Source organism: Populus trichocarpa, chromosome 8 (assembly GCF_000002775.5).
Source record: "Populus trichocarpa isolate Nisqually-1 chromosome 8, P.trichocarpa_v4.1, whole genome shotgun sequence".
In the NCBI taxonomy this organism is placed as follows: domain Eukaryota; kingdom Viridiplantae; phylum Streptophyta; class Magnoliopsida; order Malpighiales; family Salicaceae; genus Populus; species Populus trichocarpa.
This window is the reverse complement of record NC_037292.2, coordinates 8,249,822-8,275,274: the sequence shown is the minus strand read 5'-3', so window position 1 is coordinate 8,275,274 and position 25,453 is coordinate 8,249,822. Positions and strand designations below refer to the sequence as shown.

Sequence of the window (25,453 nt, the reverse complement as noted above, 5' to 3'; positions counted from 1 at the left end):
AAAATTGAATTTTTAACCAGATCTTACTAAATCAATCATATTAAATTATCAATCTATCAAGTCAGTCGAGTTTTTATTTTTTTTTTTTTTTCTTAAATCTGGTTGGATTTCAGCTTGGATAAGCTAAATCTCGAATCGACGTTAGAAATGGTGCCGACCGTTACAACCAATAAGGACAAGGGGTGCTGTGCACTTTATATATATAAAAGCAATATGTCGTAGACAAAATTAGACCCCCAAATGAATGGTTCGCCCTCTGTGACTGGTTATCGCGAAGTCTGCAGTTAATCAACTTGAATCCTGTCTGGGAATATGCTGGTTTTTTTAAATCTTTTTCGTTTAAAGCTATGGTCTGGACTTTCTTATCAAAACAGTTTTTACTTTTGTGGAAAAAAAATATGTTGTTTTTTTCAAATTTTTTTTATATAGGTAGCCAATTAAATGATAACTGATCAGGTCACATACCATTAATATTCGATGCGTATAGACAGAGACATCTTTGATTTTTTCTTTGAGAAAATCAACAATCTAGAACGTAACCTTGCGGTATTTGACGGCAGAATTTGTGAGTCCATTCCGAAGCATGGAATCAGAAACAATTGATAGATTCAAGGGATATATAAAGAGCTGTACGATGATCACATAATCCAGAGGCGAAATTTCTCAACACATCAAGTAATACTTTCGTGTGCAACTTCATCAAAAAGATTTTTTTTTTATTTTTTCTGTTTTAAAAAGGGACACGTATCAAGGTGTGCTGGCTAGAGTCTTCAAATTGACTGGCCTGATTCTTGAGTTTTTCCCACCCCACAGTGCCTTGGAGATGAGCTTGTAAGTATGTTCGGTTGGATGAAAATAATCCCAGAACAAGAACGCATTAGGGTTTGGACAAATCTTGTAGCCTTCCCTGCCACATTGTAGCAATCCTCCAAGAGTTCCATCACCACAGCATGCATTAGTTACATCAGAGAAGCCTGTGAAATAAAATTAAAAATGAGTCATCACTATTATTTGATTATATATTTATGTTTTTGTTTATGGTTTTGAGAGCCAGCTGATGAATTACGATATTGTGCTGGAATAGCTCGAAATCTCTGTACAATATCATAAACAGCACCAAAGACACCTACTGCACCAGGGTATTTAATGGGCATATCATTGACCAAGCTCTCCAATCCCTTGTTATATTTCTTGACCATCAAATTCATCTTTCCAAAACATTTATCAACCGGTGCGCCTGGCAAGAGGGCCCTTGCTGGAATACACCCAACAGGGCCTAGTGAAAATAGAGCAATGCGGCGAGCACCAAGCTTGTAAATTTGGTCGATCAAATCCCCAACTTCAGTTAACATGGCTTGCACGAAGGCGCCAGGATCAAGAGTTGGGGTGTCATAAGGGAGGAAATAGTTGAAAATGTCATTGGATCCTGATTCCACAAGGAACAAGGATTTTTGGACCAGGTCTTTGTCAATCTGATTTTGCTGTACCAGTGCTTGAAATTGTCGCAGCTGCTGCTGGATTGATATCACTCCCTGTCATCTTATAATCAAAATGTCACCACCATGTAGGATCAACTAGCACTTCAAGTGAATACTAAAAATATTTTTTAATAATTCTAAACTGTTTTCAAAAATATACCTTTGGAATTCAAAAGTGAAAAGACAAGAGCTAAATCACATAGTGTCACGTGTGTCAATTCCGAGTCATGCAACGTGTGGTCATATGCAGTTTTTCATTCGTCATTCGTTATTTTTGCTTCTTTTGTGTGTGTGTGTGTGTGTTAAGGTGATGAGGTCTTGAAACTATGACACAATTCCCATGCTTCGTGTTTGCGTCACAGCTAGAGTTCATTCTAAGCTATTTTTGGCTGCTTTCAAGTTGTTTTGTATGCATAACTTCACACCAAAGGCATGTTCACCATCACTGCTGCCCTCAACGAATGGCAGCAGATAAGCTAGGCCGATAAAATTTACCAGTAAAGATCACACAGGCCACTCAAATTGAGCAGTTGAAGTTTTATATTAGAATTTCTTACCCAGTCCGGGTTTGTTGCCTGCAAAACACCGCTGCCAGCACTTGCAAAGTTGATGCCATTCGATGGATAGTCCTCCCTGCTTCCATTCACAACTGCAAGTTGTGCCTCGAGGAAGGGCTTTTGGAACTCGATCCCCAGAAATTGTGCTTCAATTTCGAGAAAATATATATTAATTGAAAAAATTATTTAAGCGAGAAGAAATAAATTGATACAAAATTATCAGTTAAAAAGCTATGCAGGGGTATGTGCTCAGCATTTTGCAGGCCTGGTTTGAATACTAAGACTCCATCTAAATATATCACCAATTAATAGATGTTGTACTCTTTTAGAAGATACGGAATGAGGTGTTGGATTCTATTGCTGCTACTGAGATCTGAAGAAAATAGCATTTAATTAAGTACTCCTGTCTTATTATTATTATTATTATAACTGCTGCCTATTAATTATTATAATTATCATTATTATTTACAGAAAACTGCCTGTGGGGGAGAAGAAGAAGAAGAAGACGAAGAAGAAAGATTAATACATATAACTCACAAATGAAGTCAGCTACTGTTCTGCCATTAGTGAACCTCCCGGTGGGACGGTGGAAAAAACTTGATCCATAAGGTGGAAAATCGGCCTGAGCGGAGCAGTTCTTGTTGAAGTGATTGTTCCCAGCATCAAAGATGGAGTCTCCAAATATGAAAATTGCAGATACATTGGCGGAGGAGACTAACAAAGAACAAGATGAGAGGAGGAGAAGTATGAGAAATAGCTTCTCCATGTTGCTTGCTAGCTAGCTAGAAAGGAAGTGTTGATCTAGTATTAAAGGTGGCTGCTGCTGGGCTAGCTAGGACTGGAGAAAGCAAAGACAAAATTGATGGAACAGAAAACACGAGCACGGTGCATGATAGTTTTGTCATGGTTGCCTTTATGGATTGCTTTTTGTGGTTTTCATGATTCTTAACATTTTTGGTCCTGTTTTGGCGTGTGATCATTTTGCCCCAAGCTAATGTTTCTTGTTTTCTTGTCCAGTTTTTCTGGATTGTCTTTCCATGACAAACATCTTAGCTGTTATTTTTCTAAGAAAATAAATTATATGTAATCATATGAGATAGGAAGTGTGATGCTCTTATTTCAGTCTCAAAGGAACGCTCAACCTGTTTAATTTTGCATAAATTTAGCTGAGAAGGCTACCAAATTTGCTCGAATTGATCAAAATCATGCTTAGTATGAAATTTATAAAACAATATTGTTGATTGATCCTAACTCCTAATGTTTGGTTTAGAGATTTTTTTCACTTGCATTTATATCCTGTAACTTTCTTCTTCTTTTTCGGCTTTTCAGGAAAGGACCTTTATTAATTGTGCAATGGAGCAATTGGGTCGCCCAAAGCCAACCAGGTCAAACAACAAGAAGTCCACGTTGGATATAAGAGCAGCTCTTGAAGGATCCATCTCGGAACGGTTTGGAAGTGAGATCATCGATGAGCTGTTTGACCGCTACTTGGAGAAATTTGTTGAATCTTGCCTCTTCTCAGATCCTAGCTACCTGCCTATAGAAGACTCGTTTGTTCTTCGAAAGGGCGTCAACATTTGAATATTTTAATGGTAATATGTTGTTAAAAAAGAAGAAAAATGCCTCCGCGGGTTATCTTCGGCAAGTATCTGTGGATTGTGTTATGGTGATATATATATATATATATATATATATATATATATATATATATATATATATATATATATATAAAAGCTTCCGTTTATGAATCCAAAATAGATAATTTGTAAGAGTTGCTTTGAGTTAGTTGATTCAATAAAATAGTTGTTGAGTGAGTATACTGTGAGATACATGATCTTTATTTTCTGTAGCCTGCTGCAGAACCACTCGGTTAGAATGGTCTTTATCTAATACAGAATACGTGGATGTCCCGATGTTCAAACTTGATGGAAAAATTGATTTTGAGTCAAGATTCGGACACCGTCTTTCTTTGAATATCGATCTGATGTGCTAGGAAAAACTAAGATAGCTTGAGTTACCTTAATACAAGACGAACAAAAGCGAGACGGAAAATAGAGAGACTGGAGTTGCAAGCGAAGTGAAGTTGAGTTTAACAATACTGCGAATCTCTAATGCAGTTAAGGTTAAAATGCCCAAGAACAGGAATATTGAACTAAACTGGCAGGTTTTGCCTCCTTGAGTATCTGTGGATTGTTTTTCTACTGTTTTCTGAATTTCTTAGCCTGCCATTTTCTTATCATAGCTGCGAGGGGCAAGGCTGGGCAGGCCTCTGAAAATCAATCCACTGATTCCCCGGGAACATGTATTAAGAACTCTTAGGTAAATAGATACAGGTAACAATGTCTATTCTTAAAGAGTGTATTTGCGCCGTGTTTCTAAAAATTTTAAATTTATATATATATTTTGCTAAAACTAATTTTTTATATATGTTTTTAGGTTGTTTGATGTACTGATATCAAAAATAATTTTAAAAAAATAAAAAACTTCTTTTTAATATATTTCTAAGCAAAAAGCATTTTGAACCGTCACCGCTACCACAATCTCAAACAGTCACATATAGTTCGGTGTAAACATGAGTGTTTTTGTAGTGGCAACTCTAAACACCACATTAAAACTTCTGAGAGAGAGTGAGCTAACTTCTGTTATTGCACAAAGTTCCATATTAGGTATAGAACAAGGAGAAAGAATACAACAGGAAAGTCCCTTAAACTCGTCAAGACCCGCAAGGGGGCATTCCTGAATACACAAGAAACTAGAATTTTTGGAATTCACAGCTCAAATGTTTTAGTGGTTAAATCACAAACTAACATGTTGTGCGTGCTTATATAGATGTATCAGCATGCCATACGAAACAGGAATTCCAAATTAAATGGGAAAGAAAACAAATCCTAATAATCAAACTCCAAGTTACAATAATAACTGCTAAACAATAGAGGAAAGGCTAGTATGCACACTTAACATGTGAATGCTTGTTTAGACATTTGATTGTGTTGAATATCCGACCCCACCTTGTAATATTCAATCTATACTCTTGGTTGTGGAATATTGATGAAATGGCTTAGAAGCACGTTCCCACATCAGCCAACCCAAAAAACAGATCAAGTTCCCAAATTGCATAAAAGTATTGAAAAATGAATTTGTAAAATTACAAACAAATTAATGAAAACTTCTCTTAGTACTGCATCACCTCCATATTTTTAAGTTAAACAAGCTATACATATGCATAACATGAACAAGAACTATGCAACGCACATACAGAGATTATTCAAAGCCAATGGCTATTCACGATTGTTATGCCTTGGAACCAAATGCTGTGACTAAATCCAATCTATTCCACCAAGGATGAGATCAAGCAACAAAAATAACACACAATAGATTATCAAATTATCAAGTCAAAAGAGAACTATTGTTTATAGTAGCCTTGGTGAGGAGGGTATGGACCTGGAATAGTGTAAGGAGGCCGAGGGAGAGATCCAGATTGTTGTCCATGGGCATTGTAATATGGGCCCCGCCACCCTGGATAGGCAGGCTGGCCATACTCCTGGCTTGTTGGTTGTTGAACCTGTGGGGGTGGGTAAGGAGCACCAGGAGCGGGGGGGATATGATAGGGAGGTGGTTGTTGTGGTGTTGTATAAGGGGATGGAGGGTGGGCATAAGCAGGCATTGTAGATTGCTCATGAGGCTGGTAGTACGATGTTTGGGAGCGAGGATGTGGAACATTTTGAGGATCCGATGGAGGCTGCGAACTGGATCTTGGAGTCTGATGGGGCTGGTTTACTGCAGGATAGCTGTACGAGCCTGTGTTTTTACGATCTTGAAAACTTAGTCCAGCCATTTGTCTTTGCACATCTTCAATCATTTCTCGACACTGGATATTTCTGGTCATCACAAAATCACTGCACTGCTGTTTGATATTGGTGATGGCGTCCTGTTTCAACCATTATGTTTCTTATATCAGCCCTAGGCATGTAACCCAGCTAAACTATTTAAATATCCATAAAATATAATACATAGTGTCTGAGTACAAAGGAAAGGCATGGACACAAGGGTGTAAATTCAAAAGCATACAAGGAGAAGGGGAAAAATTGCAGTAGGCACTTAAAAGAAGTGAGCATGTCTACTTGATCATAAGTTCAGGAGTTTACATCCCGAACAGCCCAGATATAAGCAGCAAGGAAGGGTTTACCTGAAGAGTAACATAAAACTTCAATCCCTCGTTGATGTTCTCCTTTATTTCTCGATACTTGGCTATGGCAGCCTGTATTTGCTTATAACACTTCTCACGAGATGCTGAGACAAATTTAGAGGGAGGTTCGTGTCAAAAGAGCATGCATTTCATTTACACTAAGCATGTAAAGGTCAAGCCCAGTACTAGAAAAAGAACATGGTCTCTCAGTTTGAGATAAACTAGCCACCTTCAGAAAAAAAACATATCATCAGAACACCTAGGGATAGAAACTAATCAAGTATTATCAAGAAATTAAAATCTTCATTTCTTTTTCTTAGAAGTCTAGAAATTTTTTTGTAACAATAGTTTGATAGAATATACAAGAAAGTTTTCTAGAATGATTGTGTTCCAATTTTCTACAGGAGCAAAATAAGCAGCATAGTGGAAATATAAACTCTGCAGTATTTAAACACAAAGGAAATCAACATGTGGATCAAATACATGTATAATAAGCATTCCCATTCAAGAAACCTGTTCAGGCAGTATTGAAATAACAGTTATACAAAAAAAAAAAAAACACTACCTTTGTAATCTTCAAGATTGAAGACAGCAGAAAACTCTTCATTTTGAGCCTGTAAACAAGGATAATCTATAATTTTAGGAACCAAAATTTGCTTCATAACAGGCTAAGAATTCACAAAACAGATTGACAAGTGAGTGCTGAATTGTTTTCAGCACATTGAAACCTAAGGTGGTCAACTTCAGTAATAACTGAATGAATTTAAGAAAAACAAGTTTATTTATACATGCTGATTTAAACAGCATCCTATCATTGTTGCCAGCTAATTTAGTCAACTCATTTGTTAAAATTAGCAGCAAAAATAAACAGTCTCAATACATATTGCCCCTCAAAATGCAATCCGTGTTAGCCACTGTTAGGTAAACGTTCAACAGCTTCAGTTACCAGCTTATGCAACAAAGCTTGGGCAAACCGGTCTAAATAAATGACGCACATTCTTGTAGTTGTTGTAAGTTTTTTTAAGTAGGTAGGCTATACTCGTCTTAAAAACATCAAGAAAGATAAAAGAAGATATCCTGATCTCAAAGAGAGACCAGAAACTAGCTCCAAAAGAGTACCGAGTAAAAGAAATACACCTGAATTTGCAGCAACAACTGTTCTTGCGCCTCAATATTTTGTGCAATGTCTTCACGGATGGGATCATATTTTGCTATCTCTTTCCTGAAAAGATCTTCATAGGACCCAGTGGATGTCATCAGCTTTGGCAGGACATCATCCTGAAACCATACATGTAATATAGCCTAATAAACATGCTCACCAGAAGAAGAGAAAGCAAAACACAAAGGGAAAAAAAGAAGAACAGAGTACAAGAGAGTGAGATTCGTGCATCCTCATGTGTCAAAATTATTCTGGTTTTCTCAGATTCTTCCAAAATATAGAAGTAACCAAGGACCAGAATCACTAGATATTTAATCTCACCTTCCGTTTCATCTCTTTGAGCATGTCCTCGAGACCAGCTCGTTGAGCGCCAAGAGTCTCCAATTGCCTCTGCATAGATGAGAAGACATATACACTCACAATTTTTTAGTTGAAAGTAATTCCTATTAAAATTACAAAAATGGAATTCATCAAGGACCTGGTTACAATATTCTTTAGCTTGCTTTGCCAATAATTCAGTCTAAAACTATCTTCTGCAATATGTTGCTCGTATATTGAAGTTTTAACTGTCATTTATGTCTCTAGATTATGTCATATTTAAAATTTGTTTTAAATACAATGGCTAGGATTAAACATGCCAAAATACTAGGAAATTTTTGCTCCACTTGCCAATGACAATGATTAGGCAATTCCACAACCAACTGCCCTTCCTTCTATAGGATCAGGATTCCATTGTCAGTAATGACCTCAAAATTTGTCAAGGTCCTTCAACATTAAGACTAGTAGTTATGTATCCAAACAGGTAAAGGAATGTAAAGCTAACTCTAAGGAATTATAGATGTAAATTGTTTTATGCAATTATTCTTGCCAGCTTGTAAACTAGCCATGCCTAAAGAATCCCTTCTCCGTCAAAGCTTGATAATGTTGATGATGGCACAAAATAACATGTTCTTACCAAACCAGCTGTCAAGAGCATCCCAGCAAAACTGAAATATATATCAGATTACTAAGACCTACTCAAGAAATGTCTAGGGAAACCAACCATAACATAAGCTATGGATGAGGAGTAAAAAAGAAAAACAACTAGAGAAAGAAGATGCAGCAACAGAAAAGCATTCAGTTCATTTTTCTACTTATTTTCATTATTAGAGAGGCAGGGTTGAGTTGAGTTCATCAGGGAAAAGGAAACGCCAACTCAACAATGCAACACCAAATTATTTTGAAAAACAAAAAGTTTAGAAAGAAGATACATACCAAGCTCTGCTTCAAGGCCCCCACTATAGCATCTTCATTAGCATCCAAAGACATTATTGGCCTAGCTAAAGTTGGAAGTGCAGATTCTATCTGATGAGAGCAAAACAGATATAAGATTCCTCCACAGAATAGAGCATCTCTATTCTTCAAAGATCATGACCAAGTTTTTCAGCACAAGAAAAGGTAACAAACAATGAATGCTTTTGATGCATATGGCTCTATTATTCAAATGATTGATTTCCCACCACACAAGTACATGAATGCAACCATTTTCATAAATAACAATGGGAGCATTATTGATACCCAATAAACCCTAGGTCATAGCAAGAGTAAAACTGATACATGTTAAAAAAAAAAATTGTTACACAGGCAAATAACAGATGCAGTTCAAAAGACATACCGGTCGGCGATCAAGAATTGACATGAGCGCAGAATGATCCCTCACTGAGCGCTCAATTCTGGCATCGCTATCTGCAGCTTGCTTTAAGTTGGCTGCAAACCTATTTAATCTATCCTGCAAGTTCTTTGTCAAAGTGCTGGATTGGGGCCTAGTCCACCGTGTCCCAAATTGACTTCTAAATTGGGCATCTTCTGTTGCTTCCTTCTGCAGAAGTTCCTCGGTCTGAACCAGCAATTCATGGTTTACCCTCCTCAAATCCATAAGTTGCTGTAACTCAGCTTCAAGGCCAGCTGGGCCCCCACTAATTTGCACTGCTTCCACATCTTCTTTAAGATCTGTTGGAAGCGTAAAGTTTCCTTCCAAAGAAAGAATTGAATCTGGCAGGTCCATTTCTTTGAGCCTCACTCGAGTTAGCTCACTCCCTTGTTGCAATTTTTCAGCTTGTGTCCTGATAATATCATCGACCATTTCAGTGTACCTTGAAAGAGCTTTTGCACTGCTGTCTGGAACAAGACTAGCAAACATCTTTTCCTTGCTGGCATCAAGTACCTCGTTCATTGGCATGATCTTTACCATGGAAAATGCTGGGAGAGGGGGTAAGGAACTAGGGGAAGGAACCCTCATGAGGTAAACTCTATCATTTTCCTTGACAGCCCTGTCCAGATTGCGGTTGATATTAGCTTCCAGCTTGCTAATTGCATCCAGAATCTGTGCTGCAGCCCCCCTTGAACTTTTCTTCACCTCTGCTAACGTACTAGACGCACTCTTCAACCGTGCAATTTCTTCTGCAATTTCTTCTTTCTCATGAAGCTCCAAACTATACCGGTAACAGGCTTCTGCATAGAATAGAGCTGCTTTTAGTTGGACATGGGCAATCCAACCCTTGTCAAAATGATCTTTTAGAGATGCAACATTCAGTGCTGCTAAAGCTTCCTCGTAGTACAACCCAACCTACATCACAGCCATTATCAAAACAAATGCAAACAATCACCAAAAAAGACCCAGAATAACTAACACACAAACTCACACCATTTACAAGGAAAATACAATCAAACCACCAGAAATCCATAAATGTTCTATTCCCAACTCAATGACATCCACATTTCCAGATAGAAACAGGGTACAGCATCCCGAGCCATGACAAATATAACAAATTCATCATCAATTCATTACAAATCAGCTAGATTTACAAACTTTTCAGTAATCACAAGTCCTCTTAAGTTTACCCTTAGAAACTTCCATGCGAATTCACCACCAGGACACTAAAAAAAATCCAAAATTCTTAGCACTAAACAAGTCGATTACAAAAATTCACTTGCAGTGATCGCACATTTATTTGATCTAACCAATAATAAATAAAAACAAAATTAGACTGACCTGCCGAGAAATCTTGGCACAAACACCCGGCGTACTCCCTTTAGCAATAGTATTCTCAAAAACACACTCCTGCGCTTGTGCAAGCATCAACCTCTCCAACATCCCAACACACTCGACAGACAAATCAACCGTCGTACTCGTCCCCATGGACGCTTTCGTTGCCGCATTATCTCTCAAGAAAGCAAACGATCCAGCGGCAGCAATAAACGCATGAATCGCCTGTCTCCTCCCCTCCACCGTGGCCCGATCAAACGACAACCCCATCTGACTATAAACGGCACCCAAATTAAAAAGCACAGCAGCCTTCTCTAAATGAATATTCTGTTGCGACGCTTTCTGTTTTTGCTTAAACGCATCGTACCAGACAAACGTGACCGTATTGATGTGATCGCTGTCGGGGGAGATTGGGAATCGGGTTTCGATTAAACAGAGGGCTTTAAAGTATTTTTGGAGGAGGTCGCGGCGGGAAGTAGGGGACGGGTCGGGTTGGCGTTCAAGATCGGAACGGTACTGTTTGACGGTTTGGAGATCGTCTTCGAGGTTTTGAGCTTCGCGTTCGGAGTAAAACATGGAGATGTAGTTGCGGAGAGGACGGTAGAGGTCGAGGGAGGTTGTCTTTTTCTCGTGAATTGCTAGCATGATGTTAGTGGCCGTAGATGTGGATGAGGATTGGCCAGCCATGGTGGTGATGGAGCTGCAAATCTGGGGAATTTGTCTGTGCAGTCGAGGAAGGGTGTTTTGAGAGGCGAGTCTAATTCATTGACTCTGCTGATTTTGCTTTTCGTTTTTTTTTTTTCCTTCTTAGCAAAGTAAACTAATTACGTGGACCGTTTCATCGGATGTACACGTTTCTTTTTGTATTTTAAAATTATTTTTTAAAAAAATAAATTTATTTTAATTTTAAATTTATTTTTTTATATTTTCTGATTTTTTTATTTACTAATATAAAAAATAAATTTTAAAAAATAAAAAAATATATTATTTTAATATATTTTTAAACAAAAATTATTTTAAAAATAATTATTATCCCAATATCAAACTAGTTCTTCATGGTTATACACACACATTATGCATAGCAGTTTTATAGTATTTTTAATGTTGTTGTTTGTTTTACTAGGTAAGGTAAAGTGAGTGCAATTTTATCTTTTAGCAAACATTAAAAATTATTTAAATAAAAAAGGATGTTGATACATATTTTGAACAGCACAAGCAGCATTTCACGGTGGTCAAAAATATTTTTTATCATATTATTGAAATTGTTGTCACATTTTTTTCTTATATAAGCAACACGTGTCAATAGCAACGGAACAATTTGTTATCTAAGATATTTTTTTTATTTCTCTCTCTTTCTCTTAAAAAATTTAGAATTGTCATAGTTATTATTGATATTTCAACTTTAGTTATTGTTTGTTTAAATTTCCATTCATCTTATGATTCATTAGTAAAAGTTTTATTTGTTTTTAATCTCATATTATAATATATATTTTTTAATTTGATCCATATTCAAAAGAAACCATAAAAAAACCTAATTCGAAGTAAAAGGAAAATTATTTTTTTTAAGCGTAAAAAACATTATTTAAGTGACCCAGACAAAATGGAAAGGCTAGCCCAAGCAAACTGAAACGAATAATTTGCCTAGGTTGACCAAGCGGGTTGTAGCTTGTTTTTAGTGCCCGTTTGTTTTGTGATTTTATATCTTTTTAATGTGATGATATTAAAAATATATTTTTTAAATATTATCTTATTGTATTTTTAAACAAAAAACACTTTAAAAAATAATCGTTACCGTAATACCAAATAAACACTAAAAAAAAGCTATAACCCGCTTGGCCAACCCAAATAGATTGCTATCTCTAGTTTGCTTGGACTAGCCTCTTTGTATTATTTGGGTCACTTAAATGATATTTTTTTAAAAAATAATTTACTTTTTAGGTTTTTTTATGATTTTAAAAACAAACATGTTATTAATAAGAAACCTTTTTCTTAGAAATTCATCAACATGGATGGCTTGGAATCAAAAGTCTGGAGATAATGTTTTTTTCTTCAAATGCTCCACAACTGAATCTAAATGAATTTGTAAGAAATATATATTTCTAGCAACTACTTTTGTCCAAAGGAAAATACTAGTCAAGCATTGATTGATAGGTGAAAAGGTTGTTGAGGTCGTTTTCTAACCGAAAATATATATTTTTTCAATTCTAGCTTTCTATTTTTTCTGTTTTTCTCGAAAAAATGAATTGTGACATCATCACTGAATACACATTTTATTTTTGTTTTCTATTTTCTATTTTTCTCTGGTCTATTATTCGCTTTGAATTTTAGTGAGTTTTATCATCAATAAAAAATATAGATGGTTAGTATACGGAAAAAAAAAAGATTTGGATCACCGTGTCCGCTGTATCAAACTATCAATTGAAAAATTGAGAGAGTGTCATTGTACGTGTCTGAAAGAGAGGGGCACGCGTCTCACACGAGTGAAGTGGCGTGCGCGTGCCGACTCCACTTTCTATACAGCCCGCACATGTAAGATCATTCTAGAAAGAGAGAGCGCGTTAAATTGGCATGCCGCCTCAGTTGAACTTGAAAGGTCAAGCAAACAGGAAAAAGAAAGAAAGAAGCAGCTAGTTGAGGCGAGGCGGGGAGAAGAAGCTACTACCAATCGGAAAGCGATTCATTCTCTCTGATCTTAATATTTCTCAAGGTACGGATTCAGCGATTCATTTTTCTTTCATTTCTAGGGCTTAGGTTTTGGTCTTGGTTGTTTTATCTTTCCCCATGATCTTTTCCCTTCTCTATTTTTCTTTTATTTGCTAGTTGAACCCATTTGTTTGATCTTGCAAATCTAGTATTATTTGTTCTTTTTGTCGAATTTCTATGATCCAGGGTTCTTACAGCCGATAAAAATGTTAGCTGTCGATCTTGATTACTTAGTTTCTAAAGATTCATGTAGGTTGATGATGAACAATTAATTTAGGCTTCTGAGGTAGTCCCCTGTTGAACAGTCATTTCCTTTGCAGAAAAGTGAACATATGTGTGTAAAAGGGGAAAAGGAGCAGACTGGGTATATGGGAAATAAACTATTGAGCGGACTGGGTGAATGGGAAATGAACTATCGATGGTTGTTTTAACTTGGCCCAGGAATGTATCGTTCTGGCTTCAGCATTTAGTTTTAAGTAATCTATGATGATAGCATTCTTTGTTCCATTTGTAATGGCTATAACCATCACATTTCAGTTTCAAATGTGGTTTTCTTTTTTTTTTATTTAATTTAAATGGATAGGGATCATTAGAACACTTCTTTAATAACTACAATATACAATAATTGGTTTCATTGCTGTAATTTTCTTGATTCGGTCAGAAATGTATTGAAATCTGTTGAAGGTTTATGTTCTTGTGTGTACATGTGTATTTGTGCTCAGGAAATGTCTTTCCATGAAAAAAAGAAATAACTACGTATTGCTAGGATCACTTTTTTTGAATGTTTAAAAATTTGAAACTCTCCCATTCTCTTTCTGCAATTTGAGTCTTAAGTCTGCTTCTAAAGTTTAGTTTTCTGTTACTGATTTAGTTGTTTTTTGGTAACCATGTAGACTTGCTTTTCTTACTGTTGTGGAGAGCTAATAGCTCTGGGTTTGAAGGAGGCATTCCTTTTCTGCGCATAAGGTAAGAAAGTTCAATCAAATTTGCCTGATGGTATACATTGTTTTGGGTTATTATCTTTCATAATTCTTAATATATATTGCTTGTTTCTAAGCACCAATAATCTGCTAACAGCGTATTTTTTTTTTTCTTGAACATGCATTAATTATTGGTCCTTTTCTACAAACATTCAGTTCATATGCTTTTAGTTCTTAACAATTGCATGGGTAACTACAAATTGTTATAATCGCTGTTTCATCGTTTACAGTCTTGTAGCAGCCCTGTACTGAAAACAAAAACAGTCCCATTTGCTTTTCTGGCCATCGCGTTTTCCTTTTAAGCTTATGTTGGTGATGGAAGAACTAACATTGTTTTTTCTCTTCTTTGAGATGTACTTCTGGTCATCATCGTACCGGGATGCAGATATTGAATTGGTTTTTATAAATAAATGGACTGCAAGAAGTTCATGCAGTTGGTTGAGGAAAAAAAGAAGAGAGCTTTGGAAAGGAAAGAAGCCCCTTTGAAATGGGAGCAGAAGTTAGAAGCTGCTGTAAAGGCGAAGGCTGATGCTGAAGCCAAAGTTAGGAAGCAAAAGGCTGCAAAGCATAAAAGAAGATCTGTATCAAACTCGGATACTGATAGCGATAGTGACATCAGTGATGGGAGAAAGAGTAGGAAGAGAACTCACAAGAAGCACCGGAAGCACTTCCACTCCGATTCAGGTGAGAATGAGAAGAGGAGGGAAAAGAAACCCAAGCACAAGTCAAGGAGACAGTCCTTAGTGTCAAGTGATGAATTCCAGTCTGATTCCGAAGAAGAGAGGAGAAAGAGAAAACATAGAAGACACAGACATCATCGCAATTCAAGATCAGATTCTAGTGATAATGATTCTTCAAGCCATGATGATGAAGCTGTCAAGAGGAGAAGCCGATCAAAGCATCACAAACGACGACGGCAATCAGAATCCAGTGCTTCAGATTCTTCAAGCGATGAAGACAATGGTGCTATCAGGAGGAGAGGTCATTCAAAGCACCACAAATGCCACCATCGCCGGTCTGAGTCATATGATTCAGGTTCCTCAGGCGATGAACACTGGACTAGTCATGCAAAGCATAATAAGCGTTGTCAAAGATCACACAGCATGGATTCAAGGTCGTCGGATTCTGATGGGCTTGGGCATGACAGGAGCAGATCTTTAGGAAAGTCATCAGATGACAATGTTGAAGAAGCAGACAAACTATCAAGGCACAAGAAATCTGGTCATCATCGACACAACCATGACAAGCCCAAACACCATCACTCTGATGATGAGAAAAATCACCATTTGCACCGAAAAGATGAAGATCATTCTCACCAGCATGCGGAAGAGAACAATGGAAATCATGCAGGGCAAGCAGATACAATGGTGGTCTAGAACAATTTTAATGTTCGTAGTGTTCAGAATGCCTAGATCATTTTCTGCCAAAAATCCGTTTTTTTTTTTTTTTGTTCAATTTGGAGGAGCACGAAACTTAATCGTGGATAAAAACTTGCTGTAATTTGCACTGAAATTGTTGGACGCCTGCAACTGCCATTTTTTTTTCTTATATTTAACACAATTCAAATTATCTGATCAACAATTCGCGGGCCGGTCTTTCATGCTTCGTCTTTGCCGTGTGTAAATCTTGCTTTGCACTAGCCCGTTAGGCAGCGTCATATTTTCAGGTTTTGTGATGTATGATTCTAGAGGGCCGTTGTGTACAATCTTTTAGGTTTCCAAAGATGGACGCCAAATCGTCTTCGGTTTTCAGTCTCCCATATTACTCTCATCAGCAACTTGTGATAACAATTACATAGTAAAATTGACTGTCCATTAACTAGTTTCAGATAACTTGTTTCTTTTCCTTGAGATCAATTTGTGCATCGTACTGTTTAATTCATCTCGGAACACAACCATATGGTGAATGAAGACTATAAAGTGTGTATGCTTGGAATGGCTTTCCATCCAGCACAGGATGTATTGCAGGTAAGGTTTGTCATTTGTATTCCAATACATAATTGCTAAGAGAACCCAGTCCTTGATGCTCGCAGGCTTCAGGTATCCAGTTCAACTGAAGCATCAGTATGACGCCCATAGGCAAAAAGCAGAAACGGGGTTCATTTGCTTGGCAGATGATCAAGACACCTGAGGAAAACCAAGACTACTGCTCAAGAATTCATCTATGGGATATAGTAAAATATGGGAATGGGTAACTTGGCATCCCTCGTAACGAAGTTGATATTTTAAATCTTAAACATATAAAGGAAAATTTCTCCAGTACATCGGTCTTAAAAAGACAAGTTCCTGGAGTGTATTTGCTTATAAAATTCCCGATCTTTGGAACTGGAAAAAAATTGTACAGGCGGCAGTTTCATAAAAACTCACATCAAAAAGTCCTAATCTGGATCATTCAAGATGACTCGGGATTCTGTCATAAAAAAATAAGGGGTTTAAAAACAAGAGGTGTGGATCCTGTAACTTATCTGCTAGCAGTTACAATTTGTCAATTTCAACAAACAATGAAGATGCTCAAAATTCCAAAATTGGTTTTATTAGCTGAGTGGCACATTTTATCCTCAGCAGTGGGAATAAAGAATCACTATCAATTGTTGCTCCAAAATAAATACAACAGGATGAGCCTCGTCTATAATTTTCAGAAGTTCTTCAGAATTTTCTCACTTGAGACTCCATCTGATACAAGAATTGATGTTATTTCCTGCAAAGTGCAATCAACATTAATGTTATTACTCGCGTAAATCTAGACAATAATGACACTAAAAATGGGATTGACGTTGCATTCACTAGATAAACAAACCACTAGACAACATCAAATTATGCACATCAACAGCATTACTATGTCATTTGAATTAGTGTAGAATGGATATCTCCTCAACAGAACAGTTTGCTTACAATAATAGAAGAAAAAAATTCCCAACTCACCAACAATTACTAGTTTTGCAAGAATAGTATTTCCAGAGGCAATAATCCAAACCCTCATCAAACCCATAGCCATTTATGCAAAATCAATATGCACCATATATTCTTATTGTGACAGAATGATTCTCAAAAAGTATATCAAGCAGCTCCCCTTACCCTAGTAGGCCAAGCTGGGCCTGCAAATTGTCACTCATTCAAAAGCTACGAAAACATTTATCAACAATTTTGCTGCCTTCAACGTCTTATATTACTAACCTTGTCCTTTCAGTTCAAAGCACCGATGCTTTCTAGCCATTTTACTCAATCAATCTCCTCACCATGAATAGCTGTTTTAGTATTAGAACACAGCTAGGCCAGTAGCTAAACCATTGCAAACTCGTTCAGATGATTGATGTCTTATGCAACTGCTCCCTAGCAGAAGGGACAAACAGCTCTAAGTAAATGTCAAAGGCAGGACCTCAGAGCCCAGAACCCCTGCTTGAGGAATGGATAACTACTCATTAACAAACTTAAAAGTGTGCTTCTCACATGGTGACTCTTGGTTTGGGAAGGGAGTCTCCACCCTTGCTAAGTATCAACCTCCCAAAAAATAACAACCATCATCTATGCTTATTGAGATCTACACTTTCATTTTATTTTCCTCGTCGTCTCAACAATTCACTCTCCGTGCAGTTAGTTGAGGTCATCAATTGTTTCAAGTGTCAAGCATAAATGCTTCAAAGAAAGAAAGAGGGGTTGGAGAAAGAGTGTAAATTGTGGGATGGCATGATTAATAAAATGAGAAATCCAATCAAGAAATAAACCCAAAAGAAGTTGCAGCATGCTCTGGCATATAATGAAGATTTTTTCCATACATCATATACCATCTGCATTAATTTGCAATGATTTGATGAAATGAGGAAAAATTCCATGCTGATGCAAGGCAAAGCATGCACTTAATAATCAAGACCACTTTCCTAATTTATAATTTGCAAGTAATGCCCAAAGTTAGATCATGAGTAACATGGCAAATGAATGAACAACGCATTTTTAGGAATTATAAATGCAGGAAACATTATGAGAAAACAAAACCGAAGACAAATAAATGAAGGCTTATAACAAACCTCAGTCATCTGTTTCTGCCCACAGAGAACAACACCAGTGCCTGTAGGACTATAAATTTGCTTGGCCCTGGAAAAAGCAGCCTGAAAAACCAATGATATGAATAGATGTTAATCTGATTTTCCCAGATCAACAATCTTAAAAAGCAAGTCTGCACAATCTACCTGTACATAGTTACTTTCACCCGTCCAATTATCATCTGGTTGTGATAACACTGGCACGATCTTAACACCAGAAGACTCCCAGTCTTTAAACCTATCCTATAGGAGCAAGAATCACAAGCTTCAATCAACTCCACCAAAAGCAACTGGACAAGAAAGAGCAATTCCACAGCAGTATGCCATAAAGAAGAGAAAAAAGCAAACAAACCTGGTAAGCCATTCTCTTTACGTTTCTAGCCCCATAATACAGCCTCACATCAGATCTTTTATCAGCATTAAAACCTGACTCAATAAGAGATCGAATTGGACTGCAGGAGAGAAAAGAACGAAAATAGTACAGAAATTGACAAAGTAAAAGCATTTATTAAGAATACTTAGAGTTCAGATGTTGAAGAAATCAATGGCAAAAGAAATCAATGGCAATGAAGCAAGGTTGCTAAATGCCAAAACAAGAAACATCTAGTACTGGCTAAATGGCACACTCTACTTCTACTTCAGGTTTACTACAAGCCAGGATTTGGCTAAGAAAGTGTAACTTCTTCTTTTGATGGCAAATGATGCTTGTGTTAATATATCGAAATGCAATATATTAATTATCAAATTGCATCATCTGATGTTAGAAATTATCCTATGGAAGGCAAAAGCTCATGAAACTGAATAGCACTAATGTTCCATTCTAAGATTTTGTGTACAATAATTTTTTGGCAGAAATGAGCAAAATTCACAGATTCATTTCTCATCAAGAGAGCATCGAAAACAAAAGGAGAGAAAGAAATCGCACCTGATACCAGATCCAGTGGCGAAAATCAGAACCGTGGGATATTTCTCGGCAGGCTCAATTTGTTCAATGTCGAAACCTCTACCCATAGCTTGGCTCAATTCCACCACATCTCCTCTTTTAAGCCCGCACAACAGCTCTGCCGTCGATCCAGCCACGCTCTTCACCAAAAAGTCAAACGCACCTTTTGAAGCTGCGTCGGACGGCGGCGAGGCGATGGCCAGGAACGATGGCTTCTCCACGTCGGGGACGCGTAGCTGTAAGTACTGTCCAGCACGTGTGTGTGACGCTGCGAGGTCTGGAGAGTCTAAAACGTCGATTCTCACGTGGAAGAGTGATTCGGCTGCTGGTTCGATCCCGGAGAGAGGCGCTTGTGTCCAGACTGTTGTGTCTTGCCATACTGCAGCGGCGACCGTGGCTAGACGCCGCATGCGGTGGTGTCTGAGGTGTGTGGTTAGGTGGTTTGGAGCTAGGCGGCGTAGGACAGTCATGGAAAGGAGGGGAGGGCAATGGTGCGCATGGGGAAGAGGCGATGATAAAGAGAGAAGAGTAGAAGGAGAGATAGAGACTTTACGGTGGTTTATGGGAGAAGCGGTCGGTGCTAGAGGTTGGCGGCGCTAGAGGTGGCAGAGATGGCGTTTGATAAAATGCGCCGTTGGTGAATTGTTTTGAGTGAGTTGCCACTTGTCATGTCCTCGAGTGATCCTGTAAATATATATGCTAAGTAGTGGGCCCGTGAATTTGTTGTCTGCTGCAGTATAGTTTTATAAAGGGAAAGTATACTTTACCCCCTAAAGTATTATTTTAAATATCAATCAAGTCCAAAACCTTCTGACCTTATCAAGTCTGCCCAAATATAATCTAAGTAGAGAGGTAGATGAAATATTTGGTGCAATTAAAAATTTTATGGTTATACTATGGAAGTGATTATTTAAAAATATATATATATATATATATATATTAAAATAATATTTTTTTCAATTGTTTTTAATATAAGTATTAAAATAATCTAAAAATATAAAAAAAATATTTTTTTATAAAATTTTGGTCGAGCAACGTAGCCAAAACAGGTCCTAACAAGCACTTTTATTTCAAACGTTGAAATAAGCTTCAACCGGTCTTTAAGTAGCAACAATTCACAGTGAATTTCAATTAACTAATTTGTATAAAAAGTACAGATAAAGGCTAATAAAGTAGAAGAAATCTATTATGATTCTATATTAAAATTATCATTTATAATAAATTGAATTTTAATTTAGCATCCAAGATAGAAGTATCTAATGAAAACGTGGAAATTGGATGTAACTAACAACTGATAAATAGAGAGGTGACGTTCTCTAGCATCAATTAAATTAAAAAAAATTGAAATTTAATTGATAATAAAATAATGGCGAGGGAAAAAAAACACAAACCATGTATTCAAGTTGAACTTTTATTATAAACACAAACCCACAGGTCATCAAGTGATTTTTTTTTATAAATCTAAAAAGATGTTTGTGTTTTTTTTTAAATAGCTATTTTGATATATAAAAAAAAATCCACAGCACGAACAACATCTAAATCAAGCCCCGAGTTGAGAGGTCACAAGGTTCACCACCCATACCATGTCGTGTAACCCAGGGGTCATAGCTCATAAAGCTGTAACTTGTTTTCTACTTATTTCGTTCAAAGGTTTCATAATCTTTAATCTCTTCTTTCATTTGCCCAATCCTTGCTTTTATTAATAACCAAGCTTCCTCTTGCTGCACATGTAATAAAATCTTAAATAACAGATGCACATTTCAATGATTCTCAAAACACAAACTTTCCATAAACGCAAGGGGTAGAATATATACAAGCCATCTCGTTGCCAGAACCAAAACCTAGACTTTCATAAGACGACGTTTGATGCCAGCGAGTAACATGTACAGGTTTTTTATTTTTCAAATTGAGTTTGCAATGAAAATTAGGTGCGGACACATTTCAAAGGATGCCCTTTCACTGCCTTAACCAAATCATTCCCGTGGTCAACCTGGGCACATGTTGCAGACATATACAGAACTCAGGTCCACGACAAACTACTATACGAGCCTATCATCGTATAGTACTCACCAATAAACTCTAAACTACAGAATAATCAAGATGCAAACAGAATTTCTGATTACCAAAACCAGAAACTATTCCGTTCAAAAGCCCTGTCCAAACAAATTTGTACCAGCCACGCTAGAACAAGTTAACAGACGTGCGGAGCCACACTAGAACAAGTTAACAGACGTGCGTTCAATTGAACCAGTTTTGCAATATTCAAAACAGGATTATCCGTAAACGCTGTCAGAAAGATTCTCAAGAGATAATTGACAGTTGATAAAGGAAAAATATACAAGCCCACCTCCCTCTGTTGCCCCCTCATTCAAGCAACACGGAGAAAGGGGGGCTTGGCTGGACAGGTCTCAGCTCTATTCCTCTTTCACACTCTGCAACAACATTAAAACAGAAATTGCAAATCCTGACAAATTTGATCTCAAAAAATGAACATCTTGTTGCTAGCATCACCAGCACCACCTTAATTATTGATTTTTGCAATTATCAGTTGAAGGGAAGAAAAGGAGAAAAAAGTTGGTCTGTTTAAGCAGTAGCAGATTCCTTGGAAATCTTTTCAGCCTTGGCAATAACCTCCTCAATACCGCCAACCATGTAAAATGACTGCTCTGGAAGGTCATCGTATTTCCCGTCCAACACACCCTGCCATACAAAAAACAGAATTGCCAACGAATTAAATCTATGATTAGTGTAGCAGAACCCAACCAGACAGCAAATGTCATCTAGCCAAGCAAATGCAATATAAGAAAATCTGACAGACAGGACCAACTTGTGGGTTCATGTTTATGCAAGTGTCACAGATAGAGAGGGGCAGAAAGGACAAGGATAAGGAAAAGCACCTGGAAGCTTTCTACACCCTCCTTCAACTCTACGTACTTTCCAGGAGCACCGGTGAAAACTTCTGCAACATGGAAGGGCTGGCTCAAGAACCTCTGAATTTTACGAGCACGGGCAACTGTCAGCTTATCATCTTCACTGAGCTCATCCATTCCCAAAATGGCAATAATATCTTGCAAATTCTTATAGTTCTGAAGAACCTTCTGCACACCACGAGCAGTGTTATAGTGGTCCTCGCCCAAAATATGAGGTGAGAGCATACGAGATGTAGAATCAAGGGGATCCACAGCAGGATAGATACCAAGCTCAGAAATCTGTCCAATAGGAGTGGCAATATAGCAATTAGGATTTATATTAGCACCACAAATGCTGTGACTGCTAGCCTACTTCAAGTAAACACAGCCATACCTGTCGTGACAGCACAGTTGTGGCATCCAAGTGAGCAAAGGTTGTGGCAGGAGCTGGATCTGTCAAATCATCAGCAGGCACATAAATAGCTTGGACAGAAGTAATAGAACCTTTCTTAGTTGTTGTAATCCGCTCTTGAAGACCTCCAAGATCTGTAGCCAAGGTTGGCTGATAACCGACAGCAGATGGGATACGACCAAGCAATGCAGACACCTCTGAGTTAGCCTGCAGGACAAAGAGCAAAATAAAAGATTTGTAACTCAGCAACAGGAAACAAGTTAAGATGTTTCAGCCAGAAATCCATTGGCATTGAATTTTACCTGGGTAAAGCGGAAAATGTTGTCAATGAAGAGAAGCACATCTTGCCCTTCAGCATCACGGAAGTGCTCAGCCACAGTAAGCCCAGTGAGACCAACACGAGCACGAGCACCAGGGGGCTCGTTCATTTGACCATACACAAGAGCACATTTGCTCTCGGACTGATATGAAGAGAGGCAAATTACAAAATTTCAGTAAGTATTAACTTGAAAATTAAAATAGAAAAACAGATGAATGGCCAATTGTACTGACCTGCTGATCCCCTAGCTTAATGACACCACTTTCAATCATTTCTCTGTACAAGTCATTTCCCTCACGGGTACGTTCTCCAACACCAGCAAAGACAGAGAAACCACCTGATCACAGAAAACCATAAAAATCATAAGAATGTGGAAAAAAAAAAACTTTGTATTACTGTAGGAGCCAAACAAACCATGAGCTTTTGCAACATTGTTGATAAGTTCCATAATAAGCACAGTTTTTCCAACACCAGCACCACCAAACAGTCCAATCTTTCCTCCTCTTTGGTATGGTGCAAGGAGATCGACAACCTGTAGGGAGGAAATAAGAGAGCATAAATTCCAAATGCTAGAATCAAGTTTCGACTGTTGAAGCACATGAAAACAACATCCATCCTGTTTAAAATGGATGAAAAAAATAAGAACCTGGGCATCAACTACAATTCTAAATAAGACTATATATATGTCGGTTACCTTAATACCGGTAACAAGGATCTGTTGCTCAGTTGCTTGCTCAACAAAAGCAGGAGCCTCCCTATGAATAGGCAAGTAGTGCTCTGTCTCTGATGGGGATTAAAACATAGTCGTTGAAAATTTTCACATCATAATAGTATACTATACTGATCAAATGATTAAGGTTTGCATATATCTTACTGAGATCCCCCTTCTCGTCAATGGCTTCTCCAATGACATTGATGATACGACCAAGGGTGGCCCTACCCACAGGCACCTATAGAGCGTATGCCAGTAAAGAAATCAGCTTAGAAGATGCAACTTTTAACAGAGACATAGCACAAATAATACCTACTTGAAAACCACAGACAAACCCCGCAATAACAAACCAGAGCAATAAACAATAAAACATTATAAAGGAAACACCAATGCATAAGGGGTAGATACACTAGCCAAGCATCAGAGTTTTGAACTTAGCCTGCACTAAAAAATTTATCCTTCAAGTGTCAGCAATCATATTTCAAATAAAACCTTGATCCACATCAACACCACATCAAAGAGATCACCCAAAAAAACTAAACAGTTACATAAAATCCAGTAACATATAAATCCGCAATTGAACCTATTAGATTCAAGCCTTTTTTCCGGTTTGCAATCAAATATATCCTTTATTTCATAAAATAAAATATCCTTTCAACTTTCCCATATTCCTGCACTAAAAATAGAATCACACCAAACAAAAAAAAGAACGAAAGAAAACGGATCCCAATTTCCAGAGTTTTCTATTTCCATAAACCCCTATTCCAATTTTATCGCTGCAATAATCATAGCAAACAAATACCCCAGATCTACAATAAAAAGAAAAACCCATCTTAACATGGATCATCACACTCTAAAAGGAAAATCGAAAGACAACAAAAGCCCAGCATTTCTCATCAGATACCATGAAATTGAAAAACAAACACAACATAAGAAAAACTGAACGAATTTTCTTACAGTAATTGGGGACCCAGTGTTTAGCACAGGCTGGCCTCTAATCAAACCTTCAGTACCATCCATAGCAATAGTCCTAACAACACTCTCACCCAAATGCTGCGCCACTTCAAGGACCAACCGGATCGAGTGTCCCTGAACCTCCAACGCCGTCAAAATCGGAGGCAAACCCTCGTCGAACTTCACATCCACAACGGCACCAATAACCTGACACACATGCCCGATCGAACCCTTGCCGGTAAACTCATCGATGATCTTCCCCTTCGTTCCCTCCGATTTGGCAGGAGGCGGTTGTGACGAAGGCGATGCGGCGGCTGCAGAGGTTGCGTACTCAGCCGCGCGGTTTAGAAGGTAGCCGTAAGGTGACGCGCGGCGCGTGGAGGATGTAGAGAGCTTAGGGTGAGAATTTGATAGAGTAGATTTGGAGAGAGATCGGCGAGAAGTTGATCGGAGAAGAGAAGATAAAAGCCTGCGTGAAGCCATGGTTAGGGCTTCAGAGGAAGATGGAGACAGATAGGGAGGGGTGAATGTTAGGGTTTGTGAGACCGATATACTGTTATATGTAGCTAAGGCTCAGCTAATAGTGGATCTGATTCACTGCTTTACTGTTACTGACTTACTGTGACCTTATATTGGAAAATTCTATTTATTTTTTTCTATTTTTGAATTTAGTTTCCTTCGTTTGTTGCTGCTGACAAGGTTGTAATGTAGAGCCATACGACTGGGAGTGAAACGATGGCGTATGGGGCATTGACGAAATCCTTGGCCACTGCGGTTGATAATTTCAAAGAAGACACGTGGCGAGCAGTTGGGATTTGATGGATGCTGTAAACGGCGTCGTCTTTGTCTGGAAGACAAGTTGCCCTCTCCTTCACTTTTCGGGGCGCGTCTTCAGATCAGGTTTTCATGGAGTGAGTTCAGTGACTAGAATTTTATTAGTATACAGAAATACCATTGTAACCTTGACTTCTTGTTACAAATAACCTACGAGGAAACAAGAAGTTAAAGTCGTTCGGACTAAACTACCCTTGTCTCCGGCACCCATCCGAAAGTTACGGGTGGGGGGAAATGTTGTTCTTG

The 25,453-nt window shown here is 37.8% G+C and overlaps 5 protein-coding genes across 9 annotated transcripts; 1 reads left to right on the top strand and 4 right to left on the bottom strand.

The window, feature by feature from the left end:
• Nucleotides 1-441: 441 nt before the first annotated feature.
• On the bottom strand, nucleotides 442-2,801 carry LOC7482868 (GDSL esterase/lipase 6). The gene is made up of 4 exons (XM_002311451.4): nucleotides 2,573-2,801; nucleotides 2,036-2,181; nucleotides 1,067-1,532; nucleotides 442-974 (listed from the first exon to the last, which is right to left on the bottom strand). Exons 1-4 carry the CDS (start codon nucleotides 2,799-2,801, stop codon nucleotides 748-750), a joined length of 1,068 nt encoding a protein of 355 aa, XP_002311487.2. The 3' UTR covers nucleotides 442-747.
• Nucleotides 2,802-5,191: 2,390 nt separating this feature from the next.
• LOC7488385 (vacuolar-sorting protein BRO1) lies at nucleotides 5,192-11,194 on the bottom strand. The gene is made up of 8 exons (XM_002311449.4): nucleotides 10,412-11,194; nucleotides 9,035-9,985; nucleotides 8,635-8,724; nucleotides 7,702-7,770; nucleotides 7,359-7,499; nucleotides 6,787-6,835; nucleotides 6,222-6,325; nucleotides 5,192-5,963 (listed from the first exon to the last, which is right to left on the bottom strand). The coding sequence occupies exons 1-8, from the start codon at nucleotides 11,090-11,092 to the stop codon at nucleotides 5,439-5,441; spliced, it is 2,610 nt and encodes an 869-aa protein (XP_002311485.1). The 5' UTR covers nucleotides 11,093-11,194; the 3' UTR covers nucleotides 5,192-5,438.
• A 1,750-nt stretch (nucleotides 11,195-12,944) lies between these two features.
• On the top strand, nucleotides 12,945-15,669 carry LOC7482866 (CAX-interacting protein 4). 2 transcript variants are annotated; one of them, XM_024607044.2, is made up of 3 exons: nucleotides 12,945-13,112; nucleotides 14,002-14,074; nucleotides 14,474-15,669. In XM_024607044.2, exon 3 carries the CDS (start codon nucleotides 14,499-14,501, stop codon nucleotides 15,462-15,464), a length of 966 nt encoding a protein of 321 aa, XP_024462812.2. In that variant the 5' UTR covers nucleotides 12,945-13,112; nucleotides 14,002-14,074; nucleotides 14,474-14,498; the 3' UTR covers nucleotides 15,465-15,669. The 2 variants fall into 2 exon arrangements, with proteins under 2 accessions (XP_024462812.2, XP_002312425.4); XM_002312389.4 differs by having other exon boundaries at nucleotides 14,440-15,669.
• Nucleotides 15,670-16,471: 802 nt separating this feature from the next.
• LOC7482865 (fruit protein pKIWI502) lies at nucleotides 16,472-19,914 on the bottom strand. 4 transcript variants are annotated; one of them, XR_008059948.1, is made up of 6 exons: nucleotides 19,050-19,914; nucleotides 18,477-18,576; nucleotides 18,272-18,367; nucleotides 18,110-18,176; nucleotides 17,262-17,720; nucleotides 16,472-16,785 (listed from the first exon to the last, which is right to left on the bottom strand). XR_008059948.1 is itself a non-coding variant. In XM_024607046.2 (5 exons), exons 1-4 carry the CDS (start codon nucleotides 19,535-19,537, stop codon nucleotides 18,159-18,161), a joined length of 702 nt encoding a protein of 233 aa, XP_024462814.2. In that variant the 5' UTR covers nucleotides 19,538-19,913; the 3' UTR covers nucleotides 16,472-16,785; nucleotides 18,110-18,158. The 4 variants fall into 4 exon arrangements, 2 of the variants coding, with proteins under 2 accessions (XP_024462814.2, XP_002311484.3); XR_008059947.1 differs by having other exon boundaries at nucleotides 18,110-18,190; nucleotides 19,050-19,912; XM_024607046.2 differs by lacking the exon at nucleotides 17,262-17,720 and having other exon boundaries at nucleotides 19,050-19,913.
• A 1,367-nt stretch (nucleotides 19,915-21,281) lies between these two features.
• LOC7488384 (ATP synthase subunit beta, mitochondrial) lies at nucleotides 21,282-24,968 on the bottom strand. The gene is made up of 9 exons (XM_024607043.2): nucleotides 24,377-24,968; nucleotides 23,582-23,657; nucleotides 23,402-23,490; nucleotides 23,122-23,239; nucleotides 22,941-23,044; nucleotides 22,691-22,849; nucleotides 22,371-22,595; nucleotides 21,965-22,276; nucleotides 21,282-21,767 (listed from the first exon to the last, which is right to left on the bottom strand). The coding sequence occupies exons 1-9, from the start codon at nucleotides 24,854-24,856 to the stop codon at nucleotides 21,651-21,653; spliced, it is 1,680 nt and encodes a 559-aa protein (XP_024462811.1). The 5' UTR covers nucleotides 24,857-24,968; the 3' UTR covers nucleotides 21,282-21,650.
• Between the last annotated feature and the right edge of the window lie 485 nt (nucleotides 24,969-25,453).